The sequence below is a fragment of the Podarcis erhardii genome, assembly GCF_964252035.2.
Source record: "Podarcis erhardii genome assembly, chromosome: 9".
Lineage (NCBI taxonomy): Eukaryota > Metazoa > Chordata > Lepidosauria > Squamata > Lacertidae > Podarcis > Podarcis erhardii.
Genome location: NC_138512.1, coordinates 24946733 through 24971649, shown reverse-complemented (window position 1 = coordinate 24971649; position 24917 = coordinate 24946733). Strand labels below are relative to the sequence as shown.

Genomic DNA, 24917 nt, shown 5'->3' with positions numbered 1-24917 from the left:
ATATGCCGAAAGCAGCGCGTCTGCCTGCGCGCTCCCCGAGCCCGTCCCGTCTCACCCGCGAACAGACGGCGGAAGCTTACGTGTTAGTATCATGATCTCCTGCTTCTCTTTGCACATCGGACGGAGGAACGTCGCCGCCAGGCTGCAGGCTGGGGGGTGGTGGTCAGGGGAACGTCCCGTCCCCGGATAGCTCCTCCGGGCAGCGTCTCAGCTCATCTTTCCCTCCCCTCCCGGGAGCGCAATGTTTCTCCGCGCCGCCTTCGCCCGTCTAAGCTGCGAGCCCTTCAGGCGCCAGGCAGGCAAATGCGGCTGCTGCTCCCGCTGCTGCGTCGCCTGGCCGGCGAAGCCATCGCCCCACCTTCTCTCTCTCCAGGTTCCTTCCCGTCGAGGAAGCGTCCCTAACCTCCCGTCCCGCCCCCGCTGGGCTGCTGCGCGGAGGAGATCCGGCAGAGGAAGTCTCCGGGCGCCTCCTGCGCGGCGCTTCGAAGGAACCAGACACTCCGTCGCAGGGCGCGCTCCGGCTACTAGAATAAGCATCGGCTCCTCGCCGACGCCGCTCAAGCCGGGGAAGCCGCGCCCACCGCCCACCGCCCACCCCTCGGGTGCCTTTCCCCGAATTCCAATGGCTTGCTCTCGGAGCTGATCTGGCTCCGTGTGGTCTCTGCATACTGACTGGAAGCTGCTGTCCAGAGTTTCAGGCAGGAGACAAGCTCACCTGGAGATTGAAAAGCAGTTTTGCCAAATCTGCTTTCCTCCAGATGCTTGGAAGTAGAACTCCCATCAGCCCCAGCCAGTGCCACCAAGCTCCACCACTTAGCTACAGCCTTTCCTCGAAGGTAAAGGTAAAGGGACCCCTGACCATTAGGTCCAGGTCGTGACCGACTATGGGGTTGCAGCGCTCATCTCCCTTTATTGGCCAAGGGAGCCGGCATACAGCTTCCGGGTCATGTGGCCAGCATGACTAAGCCGCTTCTGGCGAACAAGAGCAGCTCACGGAAACACCGTTTACCTTCCCGCTGGAGTGGTACCTATTTATCTACTTGCACTTTGACGTGCTTTCGAACTGCTAGATTGGCAGGAGCAGGGACTGAGCAATGGGAGCTCACCCCGTCATGGGGATTCGAACCGCCAACCTTCTGATCGGCAAATCCTAGGCTCTGCGGTTTAACCCACAGCGCCACCCGCGTCCCTTCCTCAAAGGTAGGGGTGGGGAATCTAACATCCAAGGGCCAAGAACCAGGCCCTGGTCACACCCTTCATTGGCCCAGCTCTGTGCCCAAGTAAAGTTTGCCTGGCTGGAATGTCTCTTGCTTGTCCGCATAGAGGTTACAGGGCGGTATGTAAATGTGGCCCTGTGGAATAAGGGTTGCTCCACCCAATTTTGCCTCTGGTCATGTCCATGGCTGGCGTGTGGCCCTCAGAAGGCTGCTCAGAAGACAACGTGGCCCTTGGGGCTGAAAAAGTTTCCCCACCTCTGCTATAGCTATCCTTGGAGTTCTCCTCTGGGGAAATAATCTAGTCTTGTCACCCAATGCTTGGCTTGATTAGGAGGAGTTGGAAACGACAACAACAAAACCTTTGCATGGAAATTTAGTCTGCCTTTTGTACAGGTTCAAAAATACTTCAAAAATACAGACCTGCATTTTTGCAGCGTGTCTCACTTCAATTCGCAGTGGCATGTTGTACCTTCAGCCCCACCCAGTCAGCCTCTCAGCCAACCACTCCTATGCTATGGAAATTTACTCCACGTTACCTATTGGTTCCTTGCTGTACACATCCACTTCTGAATCATAGTGGAACTTCTGCAGCGAGGAACCTGGATCTGATTCATAAGGCAACCTTTTCCCTGCTCCACATACTTTCAGCATAACTCAGCTTTTAAGGATTTGCCAATACTAATCTGACATGTAAAGAGCAAGGAGTCACACCTCCCCTTCAACTCAGGCATGTAAAGCAAGCTTTATCCATTCTGATGCTGTTATTCTGGTGCTGTCACTTTATCCATTCTGATGCTGCCCCACAATTTGTTTAAATCAGGGGAATCACCATGTCGATCTCACTATTTTTTATCTCATTTTTACAGCTCCCAAATTGTTGAATCTGCAAAGTTGTCCATAGCATTTGCAGTGTTCTTTAAATCAATTTCCATTTAGTGATGGGCAAACTCCACTTGGCTTGATTCAGAATTGGCTAACAAGCTTTCTCAGCAAGTGTTGAGGAAAAAAAAAGGCTTGTCTTTTCTTCCAGCTTGTACAGTGGTACCTCGGGTTAAATACTTAATTCGTTCCGGAAGTCCGTTCTTAACCTGAAATTGTTCTTAACCTGAAGCACCACTTTAGCTAATGGGGCCTCCCGCTGCCGCTGTGCCGCCGGAGCACGATTTCTGTTCTCACCCTGAAGCAAAGTTCTTAACCCGAGGTAATATTTCTGGGTTAGCGGAGTCTGTAACCTGAAGCGTATGTAACCCGAGGTACCATTGTAATGTTGGTGGATACATGATGACAGGGTGTCTCTCTCACACACATTATTTACACAGTGCCCTGGGAGCCATAGTTTGAGTGCATTCTTTTGAGTTCCAGTGAATGCAGATGCCGCCTTTTCACAGCTGCTTGCTGGCAACTGCCTAGCACGAAGATGAGACGTATGAACACTGCCAGGTTTCGAATGGACCCAGGGTGGGTTCAGCAGAGCACAGCAATGTACCGTACATTGACAGTGCATGTGTAGAATCTTGTTCACTATACCAAGCTGGACAAGGACTCCTGGGGGAAATGGCCACTCATCCTGGTGGGGATTAACAGCATCAGAGGGCTAATGGCCCTTCTCTCCTGTTTCTGGGCTTCCCATAGGCATCTGGTTGGTCTCTCTAGAAAACAGGGTCCTGGTCTGATCCAGGAAGCATGTTGGTGTTGGCTAAAAAATGGAAGTGAAGGCAGTCCACTGAAAGTCTCAGCAAATGATGGAGGTCCATTTCCAAGGTGCCATACAAGCAGACACCAAGCAGTTCAAGGAACTGAAACAGGGGTACCAACTTCTATAAAATATTGGGGCCCCCAGGTAAGCTCTGCCCTGCATAATCAATCACATAATGTGGTGCACACACACCATTTGAATGGCAATGTCCATCACTCCTTGATATTTTTTTTGGGGGGGAGTGAAGCCCCCTTGATCCCTAAAAGTTGTCTCCTATGAACTGAAATGAGAAGTTCGTTACTATTATTATAATTAGAACCAGCAATATTCAGTTCATACCCAGAATTAGCAGTTTAAAAGTTGACCCTCCCCCAGGTATTAAGGCCTCCTTTTATAACTCTTTAAACTTGGACTTCAAACCTGGTCAACCACAGCCAATGATCATGGATGGTGGTGTTCTTGCTTCACATAGGCCTGCTCTACTGCTTCAATTTGCAGAAGCAGCATGTTTGCAAGTGTTGTATAATATTTGTTCTGTATCATTTGTTCTGTAGCAGCAGCTATGTTCTGGAAGGCAACTATTAAGCCTTCTAGCTTCCATGCTTTGTTGTGTATCTGTGTATGTTTGCAACTGTGCACTCTCAAGACTTTTGTCTAGATGATTCTACACACACCTTCCTTGTATGCATTCTGATCCCCCATCAGACTGCATTTCTCCATAAGATCTCTATTTCCCCCTCATTATCAATTTTTGGAGACTTCCAGTCTGCCTAGCAGTCACTTTTAACTGTGGCATAGCCAAAGCGAATAGTATGTTTTCAAAGTGGACATCAGTTTTGGATTACTCGAAAATCAGGGAATATTCTGTTTAGAGTATGGATGTTTACAAAACAGCAACCGCCAGGACAACGCAGTTACCATTGTCTTGTGTCTGAACAAAGTCAGGACTAAATATACCCTCCACCCAACCCCACCCTGTATTCTGACCATTTAATATAATTTAAATAAGGGTCACAGGGCCAAACCTTGAAGGAAACCTAATGATCATATACTGATTTGGAGGGCATGCCTATTAACAGAAGGAAGATCCTTTTTTTAGGGTCTGTGTGTAATGGAGTCAAAGAGTTCAAGATGGATGGCAAAGTATCTGTGAAAGTTTGCCCCACAGGCACAGCAATTCGCTCTAAGAGGTGTATTCTGCCTGTTTTTAACTGCATTTGCAAGATGGGGGACTGATAATAAGGACTTCATTGTCTTCTTTTTTCCCTCCAAGGTCCAAGTGCCCAGATTGCTAGCTGCATTCTCTCTGTCACTGCCTCTTTGAAACAGAATGGTACAGAGAAGTCACAATTTGTAACAGGCCATCTGACTCGCTCACACAAACCCTGGATTGTAAAGCCAAGTGCTGGTATAAATATCCTTCCAGCAAACAGCATGATAGATTATGGGGCACCCCTCCTGTGCACGAGATATAAGGCCTCTCGCTCCAGTTTGCTGGACTGAACTCTGAAGAACCTTTTCCCTCTAACCTTCCTCCCTCAACTTGAAAATGTGGTTCAGGAGCTTATAATATTTGTGTTCATTTGTTGATAATACATTTCATCCGACAACAAAAGCACCATTCTTTTCTTTCCCTTCACAGTGGTGGTGGGGGGGGCAGGAAGTAGAGTATTACATAAAGGAGCACTTCCCTGCAGAAGATGTTTCTGACAGAAAAAAAATTATTTAGATGCTGAAAAGGAGGAAGTTATTTTTTTTAAAAAAACCCTCCATAAACAGATATATTAAAGATGCAACAAGATTCTTTGTTTCTTTGAGACTAAAAAACATACCTGACTCCAGGACTTTTTTTCCAGCTGGAACTTGCCGGGACTCAGTTCCGGCACCTCTCAGGTGGGTGCCATTGCCATTCTAAGAGAATAAGGGTGAGTTCCAGCAAATATTATAAGCTCTTGAACCACACTTTCTTTTTCATGGTAAGTTCCAGCACCTCTTTTTCCCCTAGAAAAATAGCAATGCTAGACCACAGCTTAACCTGAACCAGCTTCCACCAGCTTTGCTTCCACATTAGAGCTCTTTCTAGACACTAAAGGCCTTTCCCTATCTCAATTAGCTGGCAGAGAGTTAAAATGAAGGTTCCACACAACATATTGTAGCTGATGCTCTCTGGATCTTTTGTACTAAAACTCCAGCATGGTGATGGAAATTATAGTCCGAAACATCTTGAGGGTGCCAGGTTGAAAAGGGCAGTATTATGTTACGTTATATGGCATTACCTTACGGTTTGTTTATACAGTGGTACCTCGGGTTAAGTACTTAATTCATTCCAGAGGTCCGTTCTTAACCTGAAACTGTTCTTAACCTGAAGCACCACTTTAGCTAATGGGGCCTCCCGCTGCTGCCGCACGATTTCTGTTCTCATCCTGAAGCAAAGTTCTTAAGCCGAGGTACTATTTCTGGGTTAGCGGAGTCTGTAACCTGAAGCGTATGTAACCTGAGGTACCACTGTACATTGCTTTTTGGCTGACAGGCTCATCAGGCGGTGATTAGCATATTAATACAAAAGAAAGATGCAGCAACAATACAATAGATCAGCCAAAATGATATAAAAGAGCAAAATCACAAAATGTCCACCAGTTACACAGCAAATATGTGTTCCTGATCTACATTTGTGTTTTCACCACAGGCATAGCATTCCACCTCTCACTGGAAGCCAGGTTAAGTGTCTCTCACACACATGGGTGCTCCAATCTCTGAAGTAGGAGAAAGCCTACCCACAATAAATTGCCCATGGGAAGTGCCCTCAACACACCCAAAAGGAGTGACCTAAAGGGGAGACCCTTATCTTTGGGTGGCATTTCAAAATATATAGACTTTCCCCAAGGAAACCAGCTACAGCTGTTGTTGTCCAACAAAGCTTCCCTTTCCAATAGACAAGATCCTTTTTTGTTTTCTCATGAGTCATTCAGCAAAGCTTCCATGCCATGTTAGTTGAAAGTTCTCCTTGTAGATTTCAATCCCCCCCTTTTTTTCTTTCTGGTAAGTAGGGGTAAGGAATTAATTGCCCCAGTTCCAGTTCTGTTCCTGCAGGAGGTAGGTCAGGAATTAATTGCCTCAGTGTCAGTTCTCTTCCTGCACAAGGAAGGGAGACAGTCTCAGCTGCTGATTTGCAAAGTGTTTTACAAACTGTTCATATATATTGAAAAAGCATGACTGGAAGTGTGCATGCCGGCAATGCACATCTCAGCACTCTTTCAAGGTTGAATAAATTGGCCTGGACAGAGAGAAGCGAGGCAGTAACAGAAGCACAAACCTTCTTTGTCCAGAAGTATTATGACTACTATAATCTGTTTCTTAAGCTTGCTATAACAATTGTTATTCATGTGAACTTTGGCAAAATAGGAAACTGCTTCATCTCTTAATTTCACTACAGAGAAGAGAGCAACTTAATACAATCTGATCTGAAAAAGGTCACGTCTCTTTAGAAATGATATTGTACTTTCTCCTTCAAGGTGGTGACTTTTGAGACTCCTTAGGGTAGTGATAAAGCAGGATATCAAATCCAAACTCTTCTTCAAACTCTTTTTCAGTTTCTGCAGGAGTAAGGCTATCAGGTCAGAATATGGAGATTTTGCGTAAGCCTTTACATTTGGGCTGAATCAGGAGACAAGGAAGCCATGGCTTCTGTCATGACCCCAAGGTCCCTCCTGACCCAGATGTCTCCACTGACCCCAGAAAATCCAGCATTTGAAGAGTCCATGTTGCCAGCACTTATCTGACTTGAGGGTGCTTTGTTGCTACCTTTGACCCAGAGGAATCCAGCCCAAGATCCCAGTAGATGTTTTCTCTTGCAGAACCAGACAAGGCTGGAAGAGACTATGCTGGAAGGCTGGAAGAGACTATGCTGGAAGGCTGGAAGAGACTATGCTTATCATAAGCAGAATTAGGTTTTGTCTACACCCAAGTTTAATCTGCATCTGAAGATGTTTTGTGCTCCTGTTTCAGTAGCGCTGTGCACAGGGCACTCCCTCCCAATCAGCTCTTATGCTGCTCCCCCCCCCCCCACCGTAAGTTCAGATTTCCCCAGTCAAGAGGAAGAACAAGCAAGGGATAGATCAGCTGTATGGAGAAGACAGAGAAATGCTATTGGGCGACAGAGAGAAGGCTGAACTGCTCAGCTGTGAAGACAGGGGCAAAGCAGATGTCTGATCATGACAACCACTCCCATCCTTTCCCTAGACCACCCTTTCTTCCACCCGGAGCAAAAAATTGAGACGGAATCACAAAGGAGGCGTATACACAAGTAGCCAACAGTTGCAGGGTGAAGGTCAGGTGGGCTAAAGCTCATGATGAGCTCAGGCTTGCAAGAGGAATTAAAAATAATAATAAAAAGATTTCTTTGGCTATGTCTGAAGCAAAGGATAATCAGATAAGGGTTGAAAAATGTGACTCCATGCTGATCCACTCAAGACAGCAAACACATCCCCCCCGCCCCCGGAGTGGATCAAACATCCCTTTACATGACTCTTACATCTTCCTAACCCACCAGTTCTGTTTCACCACTGCTGGTGTCTATTTTCAGTGAGTTCCACAGGCTATCTATCTATCTAATTTGTATATTACAGGAAAACTGAAAAACAATGATTTCTCCAGATCGCCCAACTTCATGTATATGAATGATTATGCTGTAAATTACTGTATCAGTTTCCCCACACTGATTTAAAGTACATTTCCCTAATGCCAGTTCTGTGGCTGCAGCTATGGCTTTGATGTTGCTATTATTATTATTATTATTATTATTATTATTATTATTAAATAGAGTTCTGAAGTAATTGGAAACTGAAAAACAATGATTTTCCAGCTCTCCCTGCTTTCCTTTTTTATTTTTAAAAACTGATTTAACTGTATAATATTATATTGATTTTGGTCACAACCAGCTGAAATGGCTGTCATTTTGGTCACAACCATCTGAAATGGCTGTCATTTTAGGATCGAACCTAAAGTGTGCACACTTTGGCTTGCATTGAATTGGGAATTCCTGAGTGTGTGCCTTGCTGCAATTCCTGGGTCAAGAATATGAGGCAGGTTTGTGATTTGTTAATAGTATCTAAGGTATTACGGGTAATCATGGAAGTTTCCATTTGGGATTGGTCATTTTCTTTCTTTTTATCATGATGGACAACCAAATTCTTTGTAGTCAAATGAGTTTTTCATTCATTAAGCTTATTTCCTCTGGAGGAAATAGGCATAAGCATCACCTGGCCCAGTTGGCCAATTATAGGAAAGGCTGCTGCTCCTTTGTAGCCTCTGGGGGAATCGGCAGGACAGAGGAAATCATTTTAAACCAATAACTCAATAAAGCACACTCACTATGGTAACTGGAACATGCCCCCTTGCGTGGCTAGTTTCGTCACAGCATTAATCATAGGCGAATACTGCTGTTATGAATTTTCTATTGCAACTTGAAGAATGGGTGGGGAATAGTTACATAAAGCTAGCAGATTAAAAGAAAAGAAAAGTTCCTGCATAAAGATAACGGGCAAAACAACAACAATTCATAAGTAGGGATGCTTGAAGAATTCAATCTTTGTGAATACTGATATGAACTGATCATGTTCTATGCCTGCTAGGCTAATGTGTTAATAGAACAGAACTTAATTATCTATCTATATATCTTGTACTTCCCAGCTGTATCCAGCTCTCTCTCTAATAGTTTTAAAAGTGAGAAAATACATTGACAAATACTTATTTTGAGAGAAAACAGTTTTAGAAATGTGAATTTTCATGCAGATTTTTAAAAACACATTGAAACAGAAATAAATTGAAATGGACTTGTGGGAGAAAACGTGTGAAAGTGTAATAGACTACAAGCGGATTGATTCTTCTGTCTCTACCAGTGCCAACACATCGGCCTGGTGTAAGTAATGCCAGCATTTGTGGAGATGCTGCTGATATAAATCTGAAGAATTTGAAGATGGGGCCATAAAGCTGTTCTGGTGCTTGAGATGCACCCACAAGACACAGCATGGTGTAGTGGTTAAGAGTGTCAGACCTGGGAAACCAAGGTTTAAATCTCCATTCATCCATGAAGCTCACAGGGTGACCTTGTATGAATCACCAACTCTCAGCCTAACTTGCCTCACAGGGTTGTTGTGAACAAAGTATGGAGGGGGGAACCATGTTTGCCTTGAGCACCTTGGAGGAAAGGTGAGCTATAAAGGCAATAGGATAGGATAGGATAGGATAGGATAGGATAGGATAGGATAGGATAGGATAGGAAGAAAGAATAGAATAGAATAGAATAGAAAAGAATAGAATAGAATAGAATAGAATAGAATAGAATAGAATAGAATAATAGAATAGAATTTATTATTTATACCCCGCCCATCTGGCTGGGTTTCCCCAGCCACTCTGGGCAGCTTCCAACAAAGTATTAAAATACAGTAGTCTGTTAAACATTAAAAAGCTTCCCTAAAGAGGGCTGCCTTCAGATGTCTTCTAAAAATCTGGTAGTTGTTCTTCTCTTTGACATCTGGTGGGAGGGCGTTCCACGGGGCGGGTGCCACTACCAAGAAGGCCCTCTGCCTGGTTCCCTGTAACTTGGCTTCTCGCAGTGAGGGAACCGCCAGAAGGCCCTCGGTGCTGGACCTCAGTGTCTGGGCAGAACGATGGAGGTGGAGACGCTCCTTCAGGTATACTGGACCGAGGCTGTTTAGTGCTTTAAAGGTCAGCACCAACACTTTGAATTGTGCTCGGAAATGTACTGAAAGCTAATGTAGGTCTTGGAAGACCGGTGTTATGTGGTCTCGGCGGCCGCTCCCAGTCACTAGTTTAGCTGCCGCATTCTGGATTAGTTGTAGTTTCCGGGTCACCTTCAAAGGTAGCTCCACGTAGAGCGCACTGCAGTAGTCCAAGCAAGAGATAACTAGAGCATGCACCACTCTGGCGAGACAGTCCGCAGGCAGGTAGGGTCTCAGCCTGCGTAACAAATGGAGCTGGTAAACAGCTGCCCTAGACACATAATAAATAAATGTCTAAAGTCAGGATCTCTTGTCCCCGTTTCCAAAAGTTGTTACAAGCAGTGATGGCACCCTGCCATGTGTGCATCCTACACACTGAAAGAATACATGATCCATCCCTAAGGGACAGGAGTGCCAACTTGGCCCCACAACCATGGGTGGCTGGGGCTGTGGGTGCTCAGGCACCCAGGGCCCCAGGGAGTTGGCACCTATGCTAAGGGATGTGGACATTGGCTTCTGTTTTGCCAGCTGCATAAACCCCCTCCTGTTACCCTTTCTTACTCACTGACCACCTCTTTCCATTGTTTCATTTTTGTATAAAAAATACAAGAGCTTCCCATCTCCTTGAAATTTCCCCAACACCCACTTGTTCCTTAAAATGAGCACACAAGTGACGCCACAGTGGGCTGCTTTGCGGCTGTGCCTACACAGTAGAAATGGGAGCCACAACATAATTAACATTTACAGCAGAATGTTCCTCCTGCTGAACCAGAGGCTCAGTCTTGAAGCAAAGCAGAAACAAGTTCATTCAGAGAAGGATTGAGAAGCACTATATTTTGCCTGTAAACACAAACAGGGACTGAACGAGATACACCAATCAAGAGCCAATAACACCATGCAGAGAGCAAACCCTGTTTCCACACCCTGCCCTCCTCCAGTCACCGGTAGTGCACTGTTTACCATGCCATTTTTGTGTGAGGAGGTGTTTGTGGGAAGTGTCCCTCAGAAGGAAAAAGTGATACTTCGTCAGAGTAAACACTAATTCTCACGGTCTCTGAAATGATTTTGAATAGAGGGGCAGGCATTGCCCAACCATCTCTCCATGAGAAAATAACTGTAAATAGAGTTCCGCATTATGGACATTTAAACAGGTTTCCCTAATCTGGTGCCCTCCAGATGTTCTGGATTACATGTCCCATCAAACATTAAACATCATCAACAACATTTAGGATTTTCTAAATCCTTAGACTCCCCTCCACCGTTCCATGGTTACCATTTTCAATCTTTTTCAACTGCCTCACATATTTTCCTCTATTTTTCTTAAATAGACCATTTTTACCTTAGTTTTTAGTACATTACAAGCATTACTCAAATCCTGCCAAAGTTTTAGTTGTTTACAGTATTCTCTTAAGTACATTGTAAATTTTCCCCATTCTTTATTAAAGTTCCTCTTTTCTTGGTTTCTGATTTCCCTGGTCCTCACTTACTGGGGTCTTGTGAAGGTCATGCAAGGCCTTGCAAGATCTTGCTGGAACCAGGAAGCCACTGCAGCCACTTGTCTGGCAGCAACAGTGGTGCCCCTTGGATTCCATCACCTGAGGTAGTTGCCTCAAGCTGCCTCATGGACAGGCCGGCTCTGGTTCGTATCATTCAGACCACTGCCCATGATGGCTAGTGCTGAAGGGAGTTGCAGTCCAAAAATTTTGGAGGGAACCAGATTGAGGAAGGCTGCACTAAAATGCATGATGGAAATGTCATAATGTGAGATTTTCTACCATTATGTACATAGTGACAATGAAGCAGGCTTACAAAAGGAAAGACAACATACTTTACTAAGAGCCTCAAAATACGTCACACCAACATCATAATTAGAAATGGTGATTTGAAGGCAAGCGCAGTGATGAAAGACTGACACCCATTAAGCAGAATTTGAGCCCTTCTCACTCGTCTTTGGAGTTTTTGTCTTCAGTGAGAAAGTATGAGATTAATTTATTATGGTACTATTTATGTATGCAGTGTAATAAATATCTGGACAAGTTTCTGTCTCAGGCACATCAATAAGAAGTTATTAAAAAGTCAGAATATATACTCTGACATATGTTTGCCAAAAGGAACACATAAAACATGTTCTAAGCTTACCGTGTCAACTCCATCTTGTAATATTTTTTTTTTTAGTTTGCCGGTTACATCTTTTCCAGTCGTATCACTTTACAAGCAAACTGAAGAGTTCAGATTTGTCACTGCGTAGTATATTAATGTCAAGCTTTAGCCTGCAGAACTGTTATTTATATTGAAGCTCAGGGGCCTTAAGGCAAAAGGACTTATGATGAAAATGCAGAGCAGGCATATTTTTTTAATGTTAATAAAATTCCAGGTTCGTAAGTTGGCTTGAAGTCAGAAGTTGCCCATCATGGTCAGTTATAATATAGGAAGCTATTCTATACCAAGTCAGACCATTAGTCTATACAGCTCAGCATCACCTACACAGACTGCTAGTGGCTCTGTAGGCCCTTGAGTCTAGAATTTAAACAGGAATCTTACTTAGCCATACCTGTGTATTCAAGGGATTGAACCTAGGGCAGTCTATTTATACCTTGTTCCTTGCTCCCACCACTCCCATGGACAGGTTCTTCATTGCTCATCTGCCAGTGCCCACCAGCCTGTGTGTGCTGGGTTATGGTGCCATATTATGAAATATTACCAATGTCCAACCCTGGTCTTGGGTGCGGTGTGGAAGGAACCCAGAACAATAGGTTCTAGGTTGCCTGCAGGGTTCCAGCTCAGGACTTCATAGCCTCCATGACAACCATGAGGCTACCCCAAGTTTTCACTGGTCTGATACACAGGGCAGGGACACCCTCAATTTGGTTTTTGCTCTGGATGGAAAAGGGGGGGGAGGTCTAGGGAGAGGATGGTAGTGGGTGCCTCTCCATTTTGTGATCAGATCACTTCCTCATAAAGTTTGTCTAGTCCTTCCCTGGTAGATGGCAGGAAATCACTTTTGAGGGCAATGGTGAGCAAAAACAAAATCCAATAGCTGGCTAGGAAAGCACTGAATGGCTTCCTACCATGACCACTGCTGTTCCTTTTCTCAAAAAATGCAACCTCTTGAAGGTTCTTTTCATTATAAAAATAAAAAGCTGTGAGTTTTGAGGGCAATGCACAATTTGCCATTAAGAGTGTCGCCCGTTGTTGTTGTTGCTGTTGTTGCTGCTGATATACAATGGTACCTTGGGTTAAGAAGTTAATTTGTTCTGGAGGTCCGTTCTTAACCTGAAACTGTTGTTAACCTGAGGTACCACTTTAGTTAATGGGGCCTCCTGCTGCTGCCACACAATTTCTGTTCTCATCCTGAAGCAAAGTTCTTAACCCGAGGTACTATTTCTGGGTTAGCGGAGTCTGTAACCTGAAGCGTCTGTAACCTGAAGCGTCTGTAACCTGAAGCGTCTGTAACCCGAGGTACCACTGTATTTATATTTATATACTGCCTTTCATCAAAAGATCTCAGGGCGGTTCGCAAGAAAAAAAGCAAGATAAAACCACAAATAAGTAGTTAAAACAAAAACAACAAAGCTATAGCCCACCCCCACCCCCACAACACACACACATTTTAAACACATGTAATCGCCCCAATTTTGTGGAACTCTATTCTCTCCCTAGACTCTGTTCCTAACTTGCAGGCATTCAGGATGTATGTAAAGCCTTTCCTGTTTCTGGACGAACTTTAGAGTTGCTGTTTGGCTTTTTGTTTGTTTGTTCTTTTAATAAGTCTAGTGCTCACCTATTCATATTTTGTGTGTTTCATTCCTCAAGGCATGTGCATAGTCAGGCTCAGCGTGTATGCTGTATTTTAAGGCCACGGCTTCTCTAGTACGTTGTTCAGGTTTTATAGGTGCATATTTATAAGCACATATTTGTTAGCTCCCTTAAGCATTTTTTTTTTTAAATGTAAAGATGGCATATAAATAGCTAAACGCCTGGTGGCACTTACACTAGCAAATATGGAAACAAGGAAGCAATTCCAAAAGCAAAGACACAGAATCATCCAGCTCCAAACATTTTAGCACATAGAAAGGAGAAGCCTTAAGTTCAAAGCTTCTGCATAGTGACATTTACACAAAGGAAACAGTAACACAGCTCTAAAGAAAACAGATTTATGAATTCCCCTTTACCAGGAGGTATAGAAAAGGCCACCACACTGTTAAGAACTCAGAGCTGCCTTTTGTAGTGTTTCTCTCAAGCACTTGTTGGCCAAAATACTGTAAGCTCCCATCTGCACTATACATTTAAAGCAGTATCCTACCTCTTTAAACAGTCAGGGCTTCCCCCAGTGAATCTTGGGAGCTGTAGTTTGTTAAGGCTGCTGAGAGTTATTAGGAGACCCCTATCCCCATCATGGATGCGGGTGGCGCTGTGGGTAAAACCTCAGTGCCTAGGACTTGCTGATCGCAAGGTCGGCGGTTCGAATCCCCACGGCGGGGTGAGCTCCTGTCGTTCGGTCCCAGCTCCTGCCCACCTAGCAGTTCGAAAGCACCCCTAAGTGCAAGTAGATAAATAGGTACCGCTTTATAGCAGGAAGGTAAACGGCGTTTCCGTGTGCAGCGCTGATGCTGGCTCACCAGATGCCGCTTAGTCACGCTGGCCACGTGACCCGGAAGTGTCTCCGGACAGCGCTGGCTCCCGGCCTCTTGAGCGAGATGAGCGCACAACCCTAGAGTCGAACACGACTGGCCCGTACGGGCAGGGGTACCTTTACCTTTACCTTTTTATCCCCATCATAGAGCTACAGTTCTCAGAGTGGTTTAACAATAACTCCCTCTTCCCAGAAAACTCTGGGAATTGTCGCTCTGTGACAGGGATATATGCAATAACCACCTGATATATGGATGCGGGTGGCGCTGTGGGTTAAACCACTGAGCCTAGGGCTTGCCGATCGGAAGGTTGGCTGTTCGAATCCCTGTGACGGGGTGAGCTCCTGTTGCTCGGTCCCTGCTCCTGCCAACCTAGCAGTTTGAAAGCACGTCAAAATGCAAGTAGATAAATAGGTACCACTCCAGCGGGAAGGTAAACGGAGTTTCCGTGCGCTGCTCTGGTTTGCCAGAAGTGGCTTAGTCATGCTGGCCACATGACCCGGAAGCCAATAAAGCGAGATGAGCGCCGCAACCCCAGAGTTGGCCACACCTGGACCTAATGGTCAGGGGTCCCTTTACCTTTTTACCTGATATATAAATGTCCACAAGGTGTAGACTGAAGTTAAGAAACACCATGCAGTTGGGAGAACATGTCTGCAGAGTCCATACAGGTAAGGGCCATTATTTCTCATATGTGGAAAAGGGTCAGTATCTATTTGATGCAGTATGTTGGATCCTACTCAATAGTTTGCAGAGCATTACAGACAGGTAGTGATATTTTCAGAGGGAACTTGAGTGTAGGGCAGTGGTTACTGAAAACCATTACAGAGAGCAGTGATGGGTCAATATGAGAGATGACTAAAAAGGGGATGGGAGGATAAAGAGATCTAATCTGAATAATCTGGTCATTTTTCCTCCTCACAGTTTCAAGGAGGAAGAGTAAACTTAGTGCAGATCCTTGCATAAGGCCAGTAAGCAAGTGATTACCCATGGTAGAATTAGCGCTGAGCGTTTTCCTGTGCTGCCATACCAAACCCAAACGTGCCTTTTGGAAAGGAGAGATTCCCCTGCTTGCAAACAGAAGATTTATATTTCTTAGAAAAGCCACTGGGAGTAGGAAAAGAGTCTTATTTCTTTGCCAAGAGACCATATTCTACCCCCCCCCCTCCAGGGTCTATTAAAACCATCCAAGATTATACAGCACTGACGGAGATCTGATTTCCCGGCAGGAAGTGTAAACAATGACTTGAAAGGTGTGTATGTAGACCTTTCCAACTGATTTACTAGTAGCTCTTTAGAATCCGTCATGCATGCCATATTGACCTCACAAACTTAATTACCTTAAGCTGTAAGAGAAGGAACACATGCCTCTCAGGCCGTTGAGGTGCAAATCAAAGGCCATGCTAAGTCTGCAGAAAGAATAGCATATCAACCTGAGGGAAGGGTCAGAAACATAAAGAATTAAGAGGATCTGGATGGGCCTCGCTCCTACTGGCTGACATAAATCTGGAATCTGTTAAGGTGTAGGAGATCCCGAAGTGAAATCTGGATTATCTGACATCTTCTGCTTTCCTCTAGAGCAAGAGTGGGGAACCTCTGGGCATGCAGATTTTGCTAAACTACAACTTCCACCAGCTCAAGAGCCAGGGATGATGGGAGTTGTAGTTCAGGAACTTCTGCAGGGCCAAACTTTCCCTATGTCTGCCCTAGAGGGAGCAGAACTCAGTGGAAGAGCTCATGCTTTTTCTGCATAAATCTGAAGGTTCAGTCAGTGGCATCTCCAGTGGAAAGACCTCAGGCAATAGGACTAGGAAGGATTAATAACGAAGAGCAATCCTAAGGGTGGGTATGTGTGTGTTCACCATCTAATCCTGGGTTTCCCAAACTTGGTTCTTCAGCTGATTTGGGACTACATTTCCCATCATCCCTAGCTAGCAGAACCAGTGGTCAGGGATGGTGGGAGCCGTAGTCTAAAAACAGTTGGAGACCCAAGTTTGGGAAATCCTGATCCAATGTCCTTTTAAGTTCTTTTCAGCAAGGCAGAAGTGAAGGCAGAGAATTGCTCTTGAGCTCCTCTGTCTTTTCAAAGTCTCCTGTACCTGCCCTACCTGGAAATGCTGGAGATTTAACTTTTGGTCTTATTCATGCAAAGCACACTTTGAGCGGTTTAAATTTGTACATAGCCAGACTTCAATGTCAGCTGCATTTTGAGATATTGAAGAAAGTGCGAAATCACTTGCAATTCAGTGAACAAAAGCTACCACTCGTTGTCAGAAGGAAAAGCTATATTTAGCATTTCCCCCTTTCTTCCTATTACAATAACAGACAGACCAAAATAGCCTAAAATATAAAGAAAGCAAGCGTGCCCTTAATTATTAAAAATTTTGCTCAGCCATTAAGCTGACTACAATTAAATATTAAACTTTTATCAGTTTTAATTAGAGAATGGGAATTGCCACACCCTAGAGATGGTCATTAGGCAAGTGTTTGTGTCTGTGTGAAATCTCTCTGGGTCCATGCAGGCTTTAATTCATTGCTTATGCCTCTTCTTCCTTGTAGTATACAGTAGTTAAAAGATTTTTTTGAGATTAAGAAACTCATTTCTTCCACTATATTTTTCCCTGGCGAAGGAGAGCTGATGTCTTATCCTCTGGCCAGTCATTGTTGCTACTTCATGCCTGCTCGATAATGCCAGGAATCAAAGTACACATCTCGAGAACAGTAGGGCTTTTCATAATGGCCTTTATCCCAGCACGGCAAGTCACCGTGTCAGCTCCGAAAATGAATTTCTAATAACCCCTGGCATTGAATCATTGACTTGTCTCAAAGAAGGCTTCCACAGTGCCCTGTTTATTTGGTCTGTGAGGCTCTAAAATAGGCTGCACCTATCTGAATGTCTATAACCTCAGTCAACCTTAAAGTGGAATGTCCACATTGAATCTGAGGGGCCCATGAATACTAACACAGCCTCTGGGATGCATTCTCTTCTATATACCCAGTATACCTGAAGGAGCGTCTTTACCCCCATCGTTCAGCCTGAACACTGAGGTCCAGCTCTGAGGGCCTTCTGGCAGTTCCCTCACTGTGAGAAGTGTGGTTACAGGGAACCAGGCAGAGGGCCTTCTCAGTAGTGGCGCCCGCCCTGTGGAATGCCCTCCCGTCAGATGTCAAGGAAATAAACAACTATCTGACTTTTAGAAGACATCTGAAGGCAGCCCTGTTTAGGGAAGTTTTTAATGTTTGGATGCTTCGTTGTGTTTTTAATATTCTGTTGGGAGCCTCCCAGAGTGGCTGGGGAATAAATAATAAATTATTATTATATGGTTCATCACCACAATCCTATTACAAATATATGTTGTGTGTGGACCGAAAACACATGCATGCTTTAAAGGAGGGATGGGGACCAGATGTTGCTGGACTCCAACTCCAACTGAACATTGGCTGTGCTGGCTGGAGCTGATGGGATCTGGAGTTTGCCAGTTTGCCACCACTGATTTCAAGTAAGGTTGAAAAGCTTTTTGAGCACAGAGTGTGTCCTTGCTCCCACCAGTTGACTCGGAACTTGGACTCTCAGTACAGTGTCCAAACATACGGCGGGTTACAAAGTTAGCAGGTAAAGCAGAACCCTAAGGTGCATGGCTAGATAGGTAGGGCTGTCCCATTCAAGAGGCAGGGTGAAGTAGCCTTCTTAGGCAATGGAAGCCCCTGAGGTGGACCCCCATGTGTACGCCCCCCCCCGCTGCCTCTGCTGCCAGCTTTGGTACAGATTTCCAGCAAGATCTTGCAGCATTCCAGTGAGATCTCAGAAGATCTCACTGGAACCTGCCACCATCGTCACTGGTTTGTGCCACCAGTGTGCAACCTAGGAAAGGATGATTCTGTGGCAGTGGTGTGGCAGCAGTGGCAGGTCAGCACTTCCTGTTTCCCCTCTAGCAGTGAAAAGGAACATGCTGCCTATGTAGACAGGCAACACCTGACATCCCCAAAACTCTCCTTTGGAAGAGAGGGGCAGGCGCAGATGTTTGCGAAGTGAACATCTGGAGCCCTAGGACTGGGCAAGCAAGCCAACACTCCTTTCAGTAAGCGGAGCATGCAAAGTTTGTCCATGCCAGCAGATGACAGAGCTCTTCCCGTTGCTCCTCACCATCAAACAATTTCCACCAAGACATTTCCATGGGGCTCATGGCATAGGACCACATCAGAAATGTATTATGAACCTGCACACAGCCAGTTCAGATTATTATCTCTTGGTTTATTAATATGAGATATGCACAACTCTTTTGCTTGTCTGTGGAACCCCATTGGGTTTCCCTTTGCATGCGCTATAATTAAACCAGGAAGCAAGCTAAAATTAACTATAGTTTCCTATTTCGTCCAAATTAGGGAATTTGCATTAACAGTTTTGAAGCAAGTCAAGGTATTCAACCAACTTCAAACTGTGGTTTAATATTCTGACTGGTTCTAAAGCTGGTAACTATAATTTTCTGGTTTAGAGTAAATGGGAAGCAATGGTTTAGTAGACAGCTGTGCCAAAAAATTTCCCCACATTTTTTATAAAAAATAATAATTCTCTATCAATTAATGAGAAAAGAAAATTGAATTTGAAAATTATCAATGAAGACAGAGAAGATCAGGATCAGGGCATGGATGTAGGTAGAAAACTCCTCTGAAGTCAACAGGACCTATTTCCAAATCAGATTTTCATGACCCTGATGTTGAAAGTATTTTTCCTGTTTTCCCAGGAATGTTACATTCCAAGGAAACAAATTAATTTGAGATTTCCAGTCCAGCTAAAAGTAGTTCCAGGAGCCCAATTATGATTGTTTCTTAGGCTAAAGGTGAGTCAAATCTCTGACCGCTGGGTGGGGATATGTCTGTAAAGTGACAGCTTTTCCTGGATTAAATCCCATTTATTGTACCACATGGTTCATCAAGGAAAATGCAACTGGTTATTTATAAGCATGGCTTTCACCCCGTAAGAAGAATGTGTTGCTATTTCTATTGTTCCTGTTGTGAAAGTACAGCTGACATACCCCACAAATTGATCATTATGCTGTTATTCAATAGGTGTACTGTCAAGATCCAGCAGCCAATCGGGAAACAGTGTAACAGAACAGACAAAGGAACCTCAAAGAAAAGACAAGACACTGTGTCTTTTGTCTTTTGTTCCAAGATGGAAACAAACTGTCTCCAGCTCTGATAAGCTCCTTCTTTGATCTCCTGTTCCCAATAATTAGGGATAGACACATTTGTGTAATGTTTTCCATTCATAGCTCATCCAACAAGACACTTATGTATGTGGGACTTTCTCATTGCTGTTACTGTTGCTGCTTATATGATCAGTGCTTGCAAGTATGGCTATTTCTCAGAAAGCAAAGCAAAGCAAGCACACAACTGTAATCAGGAAAGGATTGGATCTCGCCTGAGTATTTTGAAAAGAAAGATGTGGTTCATACAACTTACATACTACGGCTATTTTCTGTTTTGTACTTGATAATCCACTCACAAGTGGATTATAGAATCATAGAGGCTGAAAGTCTCTCAAAGGTCATTTGGTCAACCCCCCGTCGATGCAGGAAATCTGCTGTTGCAGCAATGGCCATCCAGCTTCTGCTGAAGATTTTGCATTCCTGTTTCCACAAGCAGAATGAAATTCAAGGGTCATCCTTTTCCTCATGAGATAATTTTTGTACTTGTGTGTTTGTTTGTTTACAATGTAAGCATAATGAAGTAAGCAGGGACCCAAGAGCGACAAGAGTGGTCTTTAAAGCCCCCCTCCCAACAACATGCCCACAATTCTGCCTTGACAGCCAGCAGCAATACTTTTTTTTTTGGCCACAATTGCAAAACTCCCCAAGAATATTGGGGATGTCTCCAGTGACTAGGCTCCAGCAGCTGTCAAGACTACTAAGCATGCATCAACTTGTACACAGACCTGGAGACACAGGAATCACTTGATGCGAAGACAAAATAATAGACCTCCCATTAATAAGAAGTAAAACATATATAGTTATAGATCCATATCTATATAGAGATATATTTGCTCTTTACCTGTTCATTTCCCTATAGTTGCTTCATAAGTAGCTTACTGGTCAATGTAAAACTTCCTCAACCCTAAAGATGAGCTGGCTCTTTCCTGTTTATACTGAGGACACCTCAGTACCTAAACTTGTCCTTTCTCCTGCCAGTTTATTAAAAGTAGCCCCAAATTAGCTGGGACAGTAGGAAGTCCTAATGGATACAGGAAGACACAAAAAGGCAGATAAGGACTACTGTGGGCTTTTGCCTGTTTCCTGAGCTAGATGATAACAACAACCTTCATGTGCCCGGCAGTCTCCTCTCCATCTATTACTCAGCAACCCAAATTAATTTTCTCCGGTTCTCTTCCTCATTCCATTCTCTCCCACCCACTTACCGTATTTGCTTCCAGTCCTTTGAACATTGCCTGCTGCTACCATCTTCCTTCTTCCATTTTCTCTCTAGCGTGGCTGGAACCGGTGTGGAAAAGGATAATAAACAGGATGCTTTGTGTGCATCCCAAGCCTTAGGTCAAACTGACCGAAGGTCAAACTTAGGTCAAACTGACCCAGTAGGCCTTCATGACTAGGGAGCAGAACAGAACACCTAAATATCCAGTGTGGATTGTTTGTCTGCTTCCAAAGCCAAAATAAGTCACAGCAAGGCAGGGGAGGGGAACTTGTGGAGCTCTAGATGTTGTTGGATTGCATCAGCCCCAGTCAGCAGGGGTGATGGGGATTGTAGTGCAACAGCATCTGGAGAACCACACACTTGCAGTAAGGGCAAATATGGTACTGCATGGTTCCTTCCTGACTTTATGATGAATCAGACTTGTTCCATGGTGACCAGCTGCATAGGTATGAAGGCAGATGACACTGTTTTATCCCTGAAGTTAATCCAATCTGGAATGAGTGGCGCACATAAAGGATAGTATGTAAATAAATGTACTCACCAGCTATGCCAAACAGTTATTTTCCATGGGGGTTTAAATGGACTTTAAATGGAGCCAGGGTAGGGCTTCAGGAGTTAGATTGTTGGAGAATCTAATGAGTTAGTTGCCGGTTCCTAATTTTGATTGGATGGTGGAGTGGAGTCCTCGGCCATAAGCATTTGAATTTTACAACAGTCTGACAAGTTTGGTTTGGCACTCTCATGCCCAACAGATGACTGGCCTGCAAAAGACTGGATTCAGATAAGGTCATTTTCTAATGTTTGTTTGAGGCTTGCCCTCTCTTCTCTGATGTGGAATCAGAGGGACAACCTAACAACACGATTCCTCAAGCAATTTCCTTGGGCTTCTAGTTTTGACTAATCCAGAAATACCATAAAGGGCCTCTTTCTTATAGAATTGTTGTATTTTTCCCATTGGCTTGACACCAGGAAGCATGAGGCAGATGGAAATTAAAGAAAAACAAATCAAAGCGAATTGAACTTTTTTGAACCCTTAAAGTAAAGACTTGGTTGGTTCATTCTGAGTTCAGTTGAGCTTCCTCACAGGGAGCTACTGGGCTGTGAAATAACATTGAGGGCAAAGCTATGGAAGTCCTGTTGATTTCTCCACAGAAGTATGGAAGAAGACAGAATGGGAGATTCCCCCCCCCCCTTCATCTTCGCTGGTCCTCTGTTTTTGATGAGGTATAGTATTGACTTTCCCAGGACCCTCCAAAAAAGAAGAATCTTAACTGAGGAAACTGCATAAGATGAGCAAGAGATCTGCTTTGCTTTATTGTGGCCTTTAGCAAACACCGAACTCTTCTGTGTGCATCTGTTGATTTAGGCTATTGCCAATGAAAGTACAATAAACCAGTTAAGAACATACAAAAATATAAGGACATAAATTCTTATATTGGTCTCCTAGGTGCCAGACCACAGCGCATTGACCTTATTCTGGCCTTTATCAGCTGGTAGAATGATAAGGCATTGACAGGGATGTATTCTAAAAAACATTCAGTCACTAGTCCTTTGATGCAGCCATGTGGGCAGCTGACCTACCAGAACACCAGATTATTATGCTTTGGGGAGGACTGTATAAAAGTTACTAAGAGGGCAAATTCCTTTGTCAAAACTGGGGCTAGGTTTAGGCCTTCAATTAGGTGAGGGAGGGGGGGGGCAGCGTGACAGCTAGACTCCCATTCTGAGGCTCTTTGTTGCACAGCTGCTAAAGGAGCAAGGTGAGGCTTATCGGCAAGCAGATGGCGTAATTCTGGAGAATATTGTTGCCAAGAGTGTCCCACAGAAAGATTATTCCAGAGGTGAGGGTTGTAATCCTTTTACTTATCTCATTTTGTTTCCTGACTTCCCTTCAAGGGGCATAGACTTCTTCTCATTTCATCCTCACAAAACCACTAGAAAGTAGCGAAGGCTGAGAGGCCAGCTGTCTAGTAAGCTTTATGGAAGAATGGGGCTATGAAATTAGGACTCTCCACACACAGCAGCGGTATCCTCTTCATCCCACCATGCTGGCTGGGGCTAATAAAAGTTGAATGGTACCACGTTGACTATCCCTGCTCTGCGATGTGAGTTCAGTACAAAACTCCACTCTACCATAGTGGCTCTCATTTAACGGAAAACATGATGCTTATTATTATTATTTAAAAAAAAAATTATACACACCAATAAGATTATAATGACTGATGCTGTTAAGTCAGAGATATTTTATACATACATTTTCATGTGTGATGAGTTAAGGATGAGATGGGACCCTAAATTGTGGGTGGGATTGCCTTTCTGATTTAAATGTAGGTAGAGGATTAGGTTTCAAGGCAATAGCATCTTTATGTTATTGGGTTTCCTGGAAAGCTGAATGTTTTGCTTATTGTGATTGCCATCAGCTACAGATATATTTCTCAGGATTTCTTTATGCCAGAGAAAATGTTGATTAAAGTTTTAAAGAAACTCACCAAGCCTTTTGCCAAAAGGGCAGGGTATTATTTACATAATTCCAAGTTTCCCATTTTATTTATTTTTAATGAGCAGACATGTCAAAACATACTACAAATACCCATGTGACATCATCACTCATTTCCTTTGCTGAGCACACGGCAGAGCAAAAACATCTGATGGGAATTAGTGGAAGGAAAAGTTTCTACAATCCCTTGCAAAACAAGCTGCTACAAATGGTTAATGGTCTCAGATGTCCCTATGCAAATATATGCTGCATAAATCCTAAACTTTCCATAGATATGGCACAGAATTGTAGAGGATGGAATCTTAAGTCACACCATGTCAAAAAGTTCTATTTTAAAATCCCCTCCCAAACAACAACAACAACCACCAGGGAACTCAACAGTGATTTGCAGAGACATAAATTGGCTGATGTTTGTTTTCACTTACCTAAGCGAGGGCTTTTAAAACAGTAAGCAATTCCCACAAGACAGTTACTTGTGATTGTGGGTTTTTTTGGTCTTCATTTGACAAGAGGAAACAAACAAGGCAACTGAGAGGCCAAGATGAGTGTCCTAGATTTCTGACTCTTAGCTAGAAGTTGGGAATATGACATATTCCTTGTTCTTCATTTGCAAAGTCTTTATGATGAGGTATTCCAATAGTTATGTAACACGTATTTTGACGATTTTTTAATCAAGGCCCATCCACTCACAGCATGTTTTAATGGTGAAAACAACAAACACCACCCCAAAATGATGTAATTCCTAACAAATGGCCCTGGCCAGTGCATGGACACTTAAGTTCAGTTGAAGGTTAGATAAAGAGCAGCCAATTGTGGATAAACTGGCTTATCCTAATCTGTTCCTCCACCTCTTCAGTGCAGTTAACCATGAGATCTTTGTTTCCTAGCTAGAAAGAACCTATCTATCAGTATCTACAATGTTGTGAAACATCAGAGTCTCCTATAGCCTGCCAAAGCTCTGGGCAAGTTCGTGTGTGGATTTAGTAATTTAACTCCTGCTAGTGCTGGATCAATATCTATATTATCAGCTATCTTTCTTTGCTATCATATACCGCATATACTACACATGTGGTGCTGTGGGTTAAACCACAGAGCCTAGGATTTGCCGATCAGAAGGTTGGCAGTTCAAATCCCTGCGACGGGGTGAGCTCCCGTTGCTCGGTCCCTGCTCCTGCCAACCTAGCAGTTCGAAAGCATGTCAAAATGCTAGTAGATAAATAGATACTGCTTCGGCAGGAAGGTAAATGGTGTTTCCCTGCGCTGCTCTGTTTTGCCAGAAGCGGCTTAGTCATGCTGGCCACATGACCTGGAAGCTGTACGCCAGCTCCCTCGGCCAATAAAGCGAGATGAGCGCCGCAACCCCAGAGTCAGTCACGACCTGGACCTAATGGTCAGGGGTCCCTTTACCTTTACTGCAGCGCCTTAAAAGTGGAAAGGAATAGTGGGTGCTCCCACAGATATAGCCTCTGCCCCACTTGCACCCCCAACTTTCAGTCACAGTGTATTAAGACTGTCTACATCATCCAAACCTTCCTACTCTAATAATGATCTGCCAAGACCCTTGTTCCTGCATTCTAAATTTTCTAGCCAATTGAGCACCCACTTCTTCAAATACCGTTTTTTCCAGCCAAGCTATTAGAGTTCTACGATGTCAAGAAGGCAAAAAATATGGCCTGAATGTAAAATATTGTATTTCCATGTTTTCAA

General features: G+C 44.0%; 1 protein-coding gene across 7 annotated transcripts in view; it reads right to left on the bottom strand.

The window, feature by feature from the left end:
* The window catches only part of DLC1 (DLC1 Rho GTPase activating protein), a 254199-nt gene that overhangs the window by 52776 nt on the left and 176506 nt on the right, over positions 1-24917 (bottom strand). The window contains exon 1 of one of the 7 annotated variants that reach the window (XM_081875624.1): positions 81-515. The exons of the other annotated variants lie outside the window; for them this stretch is intronic. Coding sequence (XP_081731750.1) covers positions 81-117 — 37 coding nt within the window. The 5' untranslated portion in view covers positions 118-515. Of the gene's footprint in view, positions 1-80; positions 516-24917 lie in introns of those variants that run through there. 7 annotated transcript variants of the gene reach the window in all.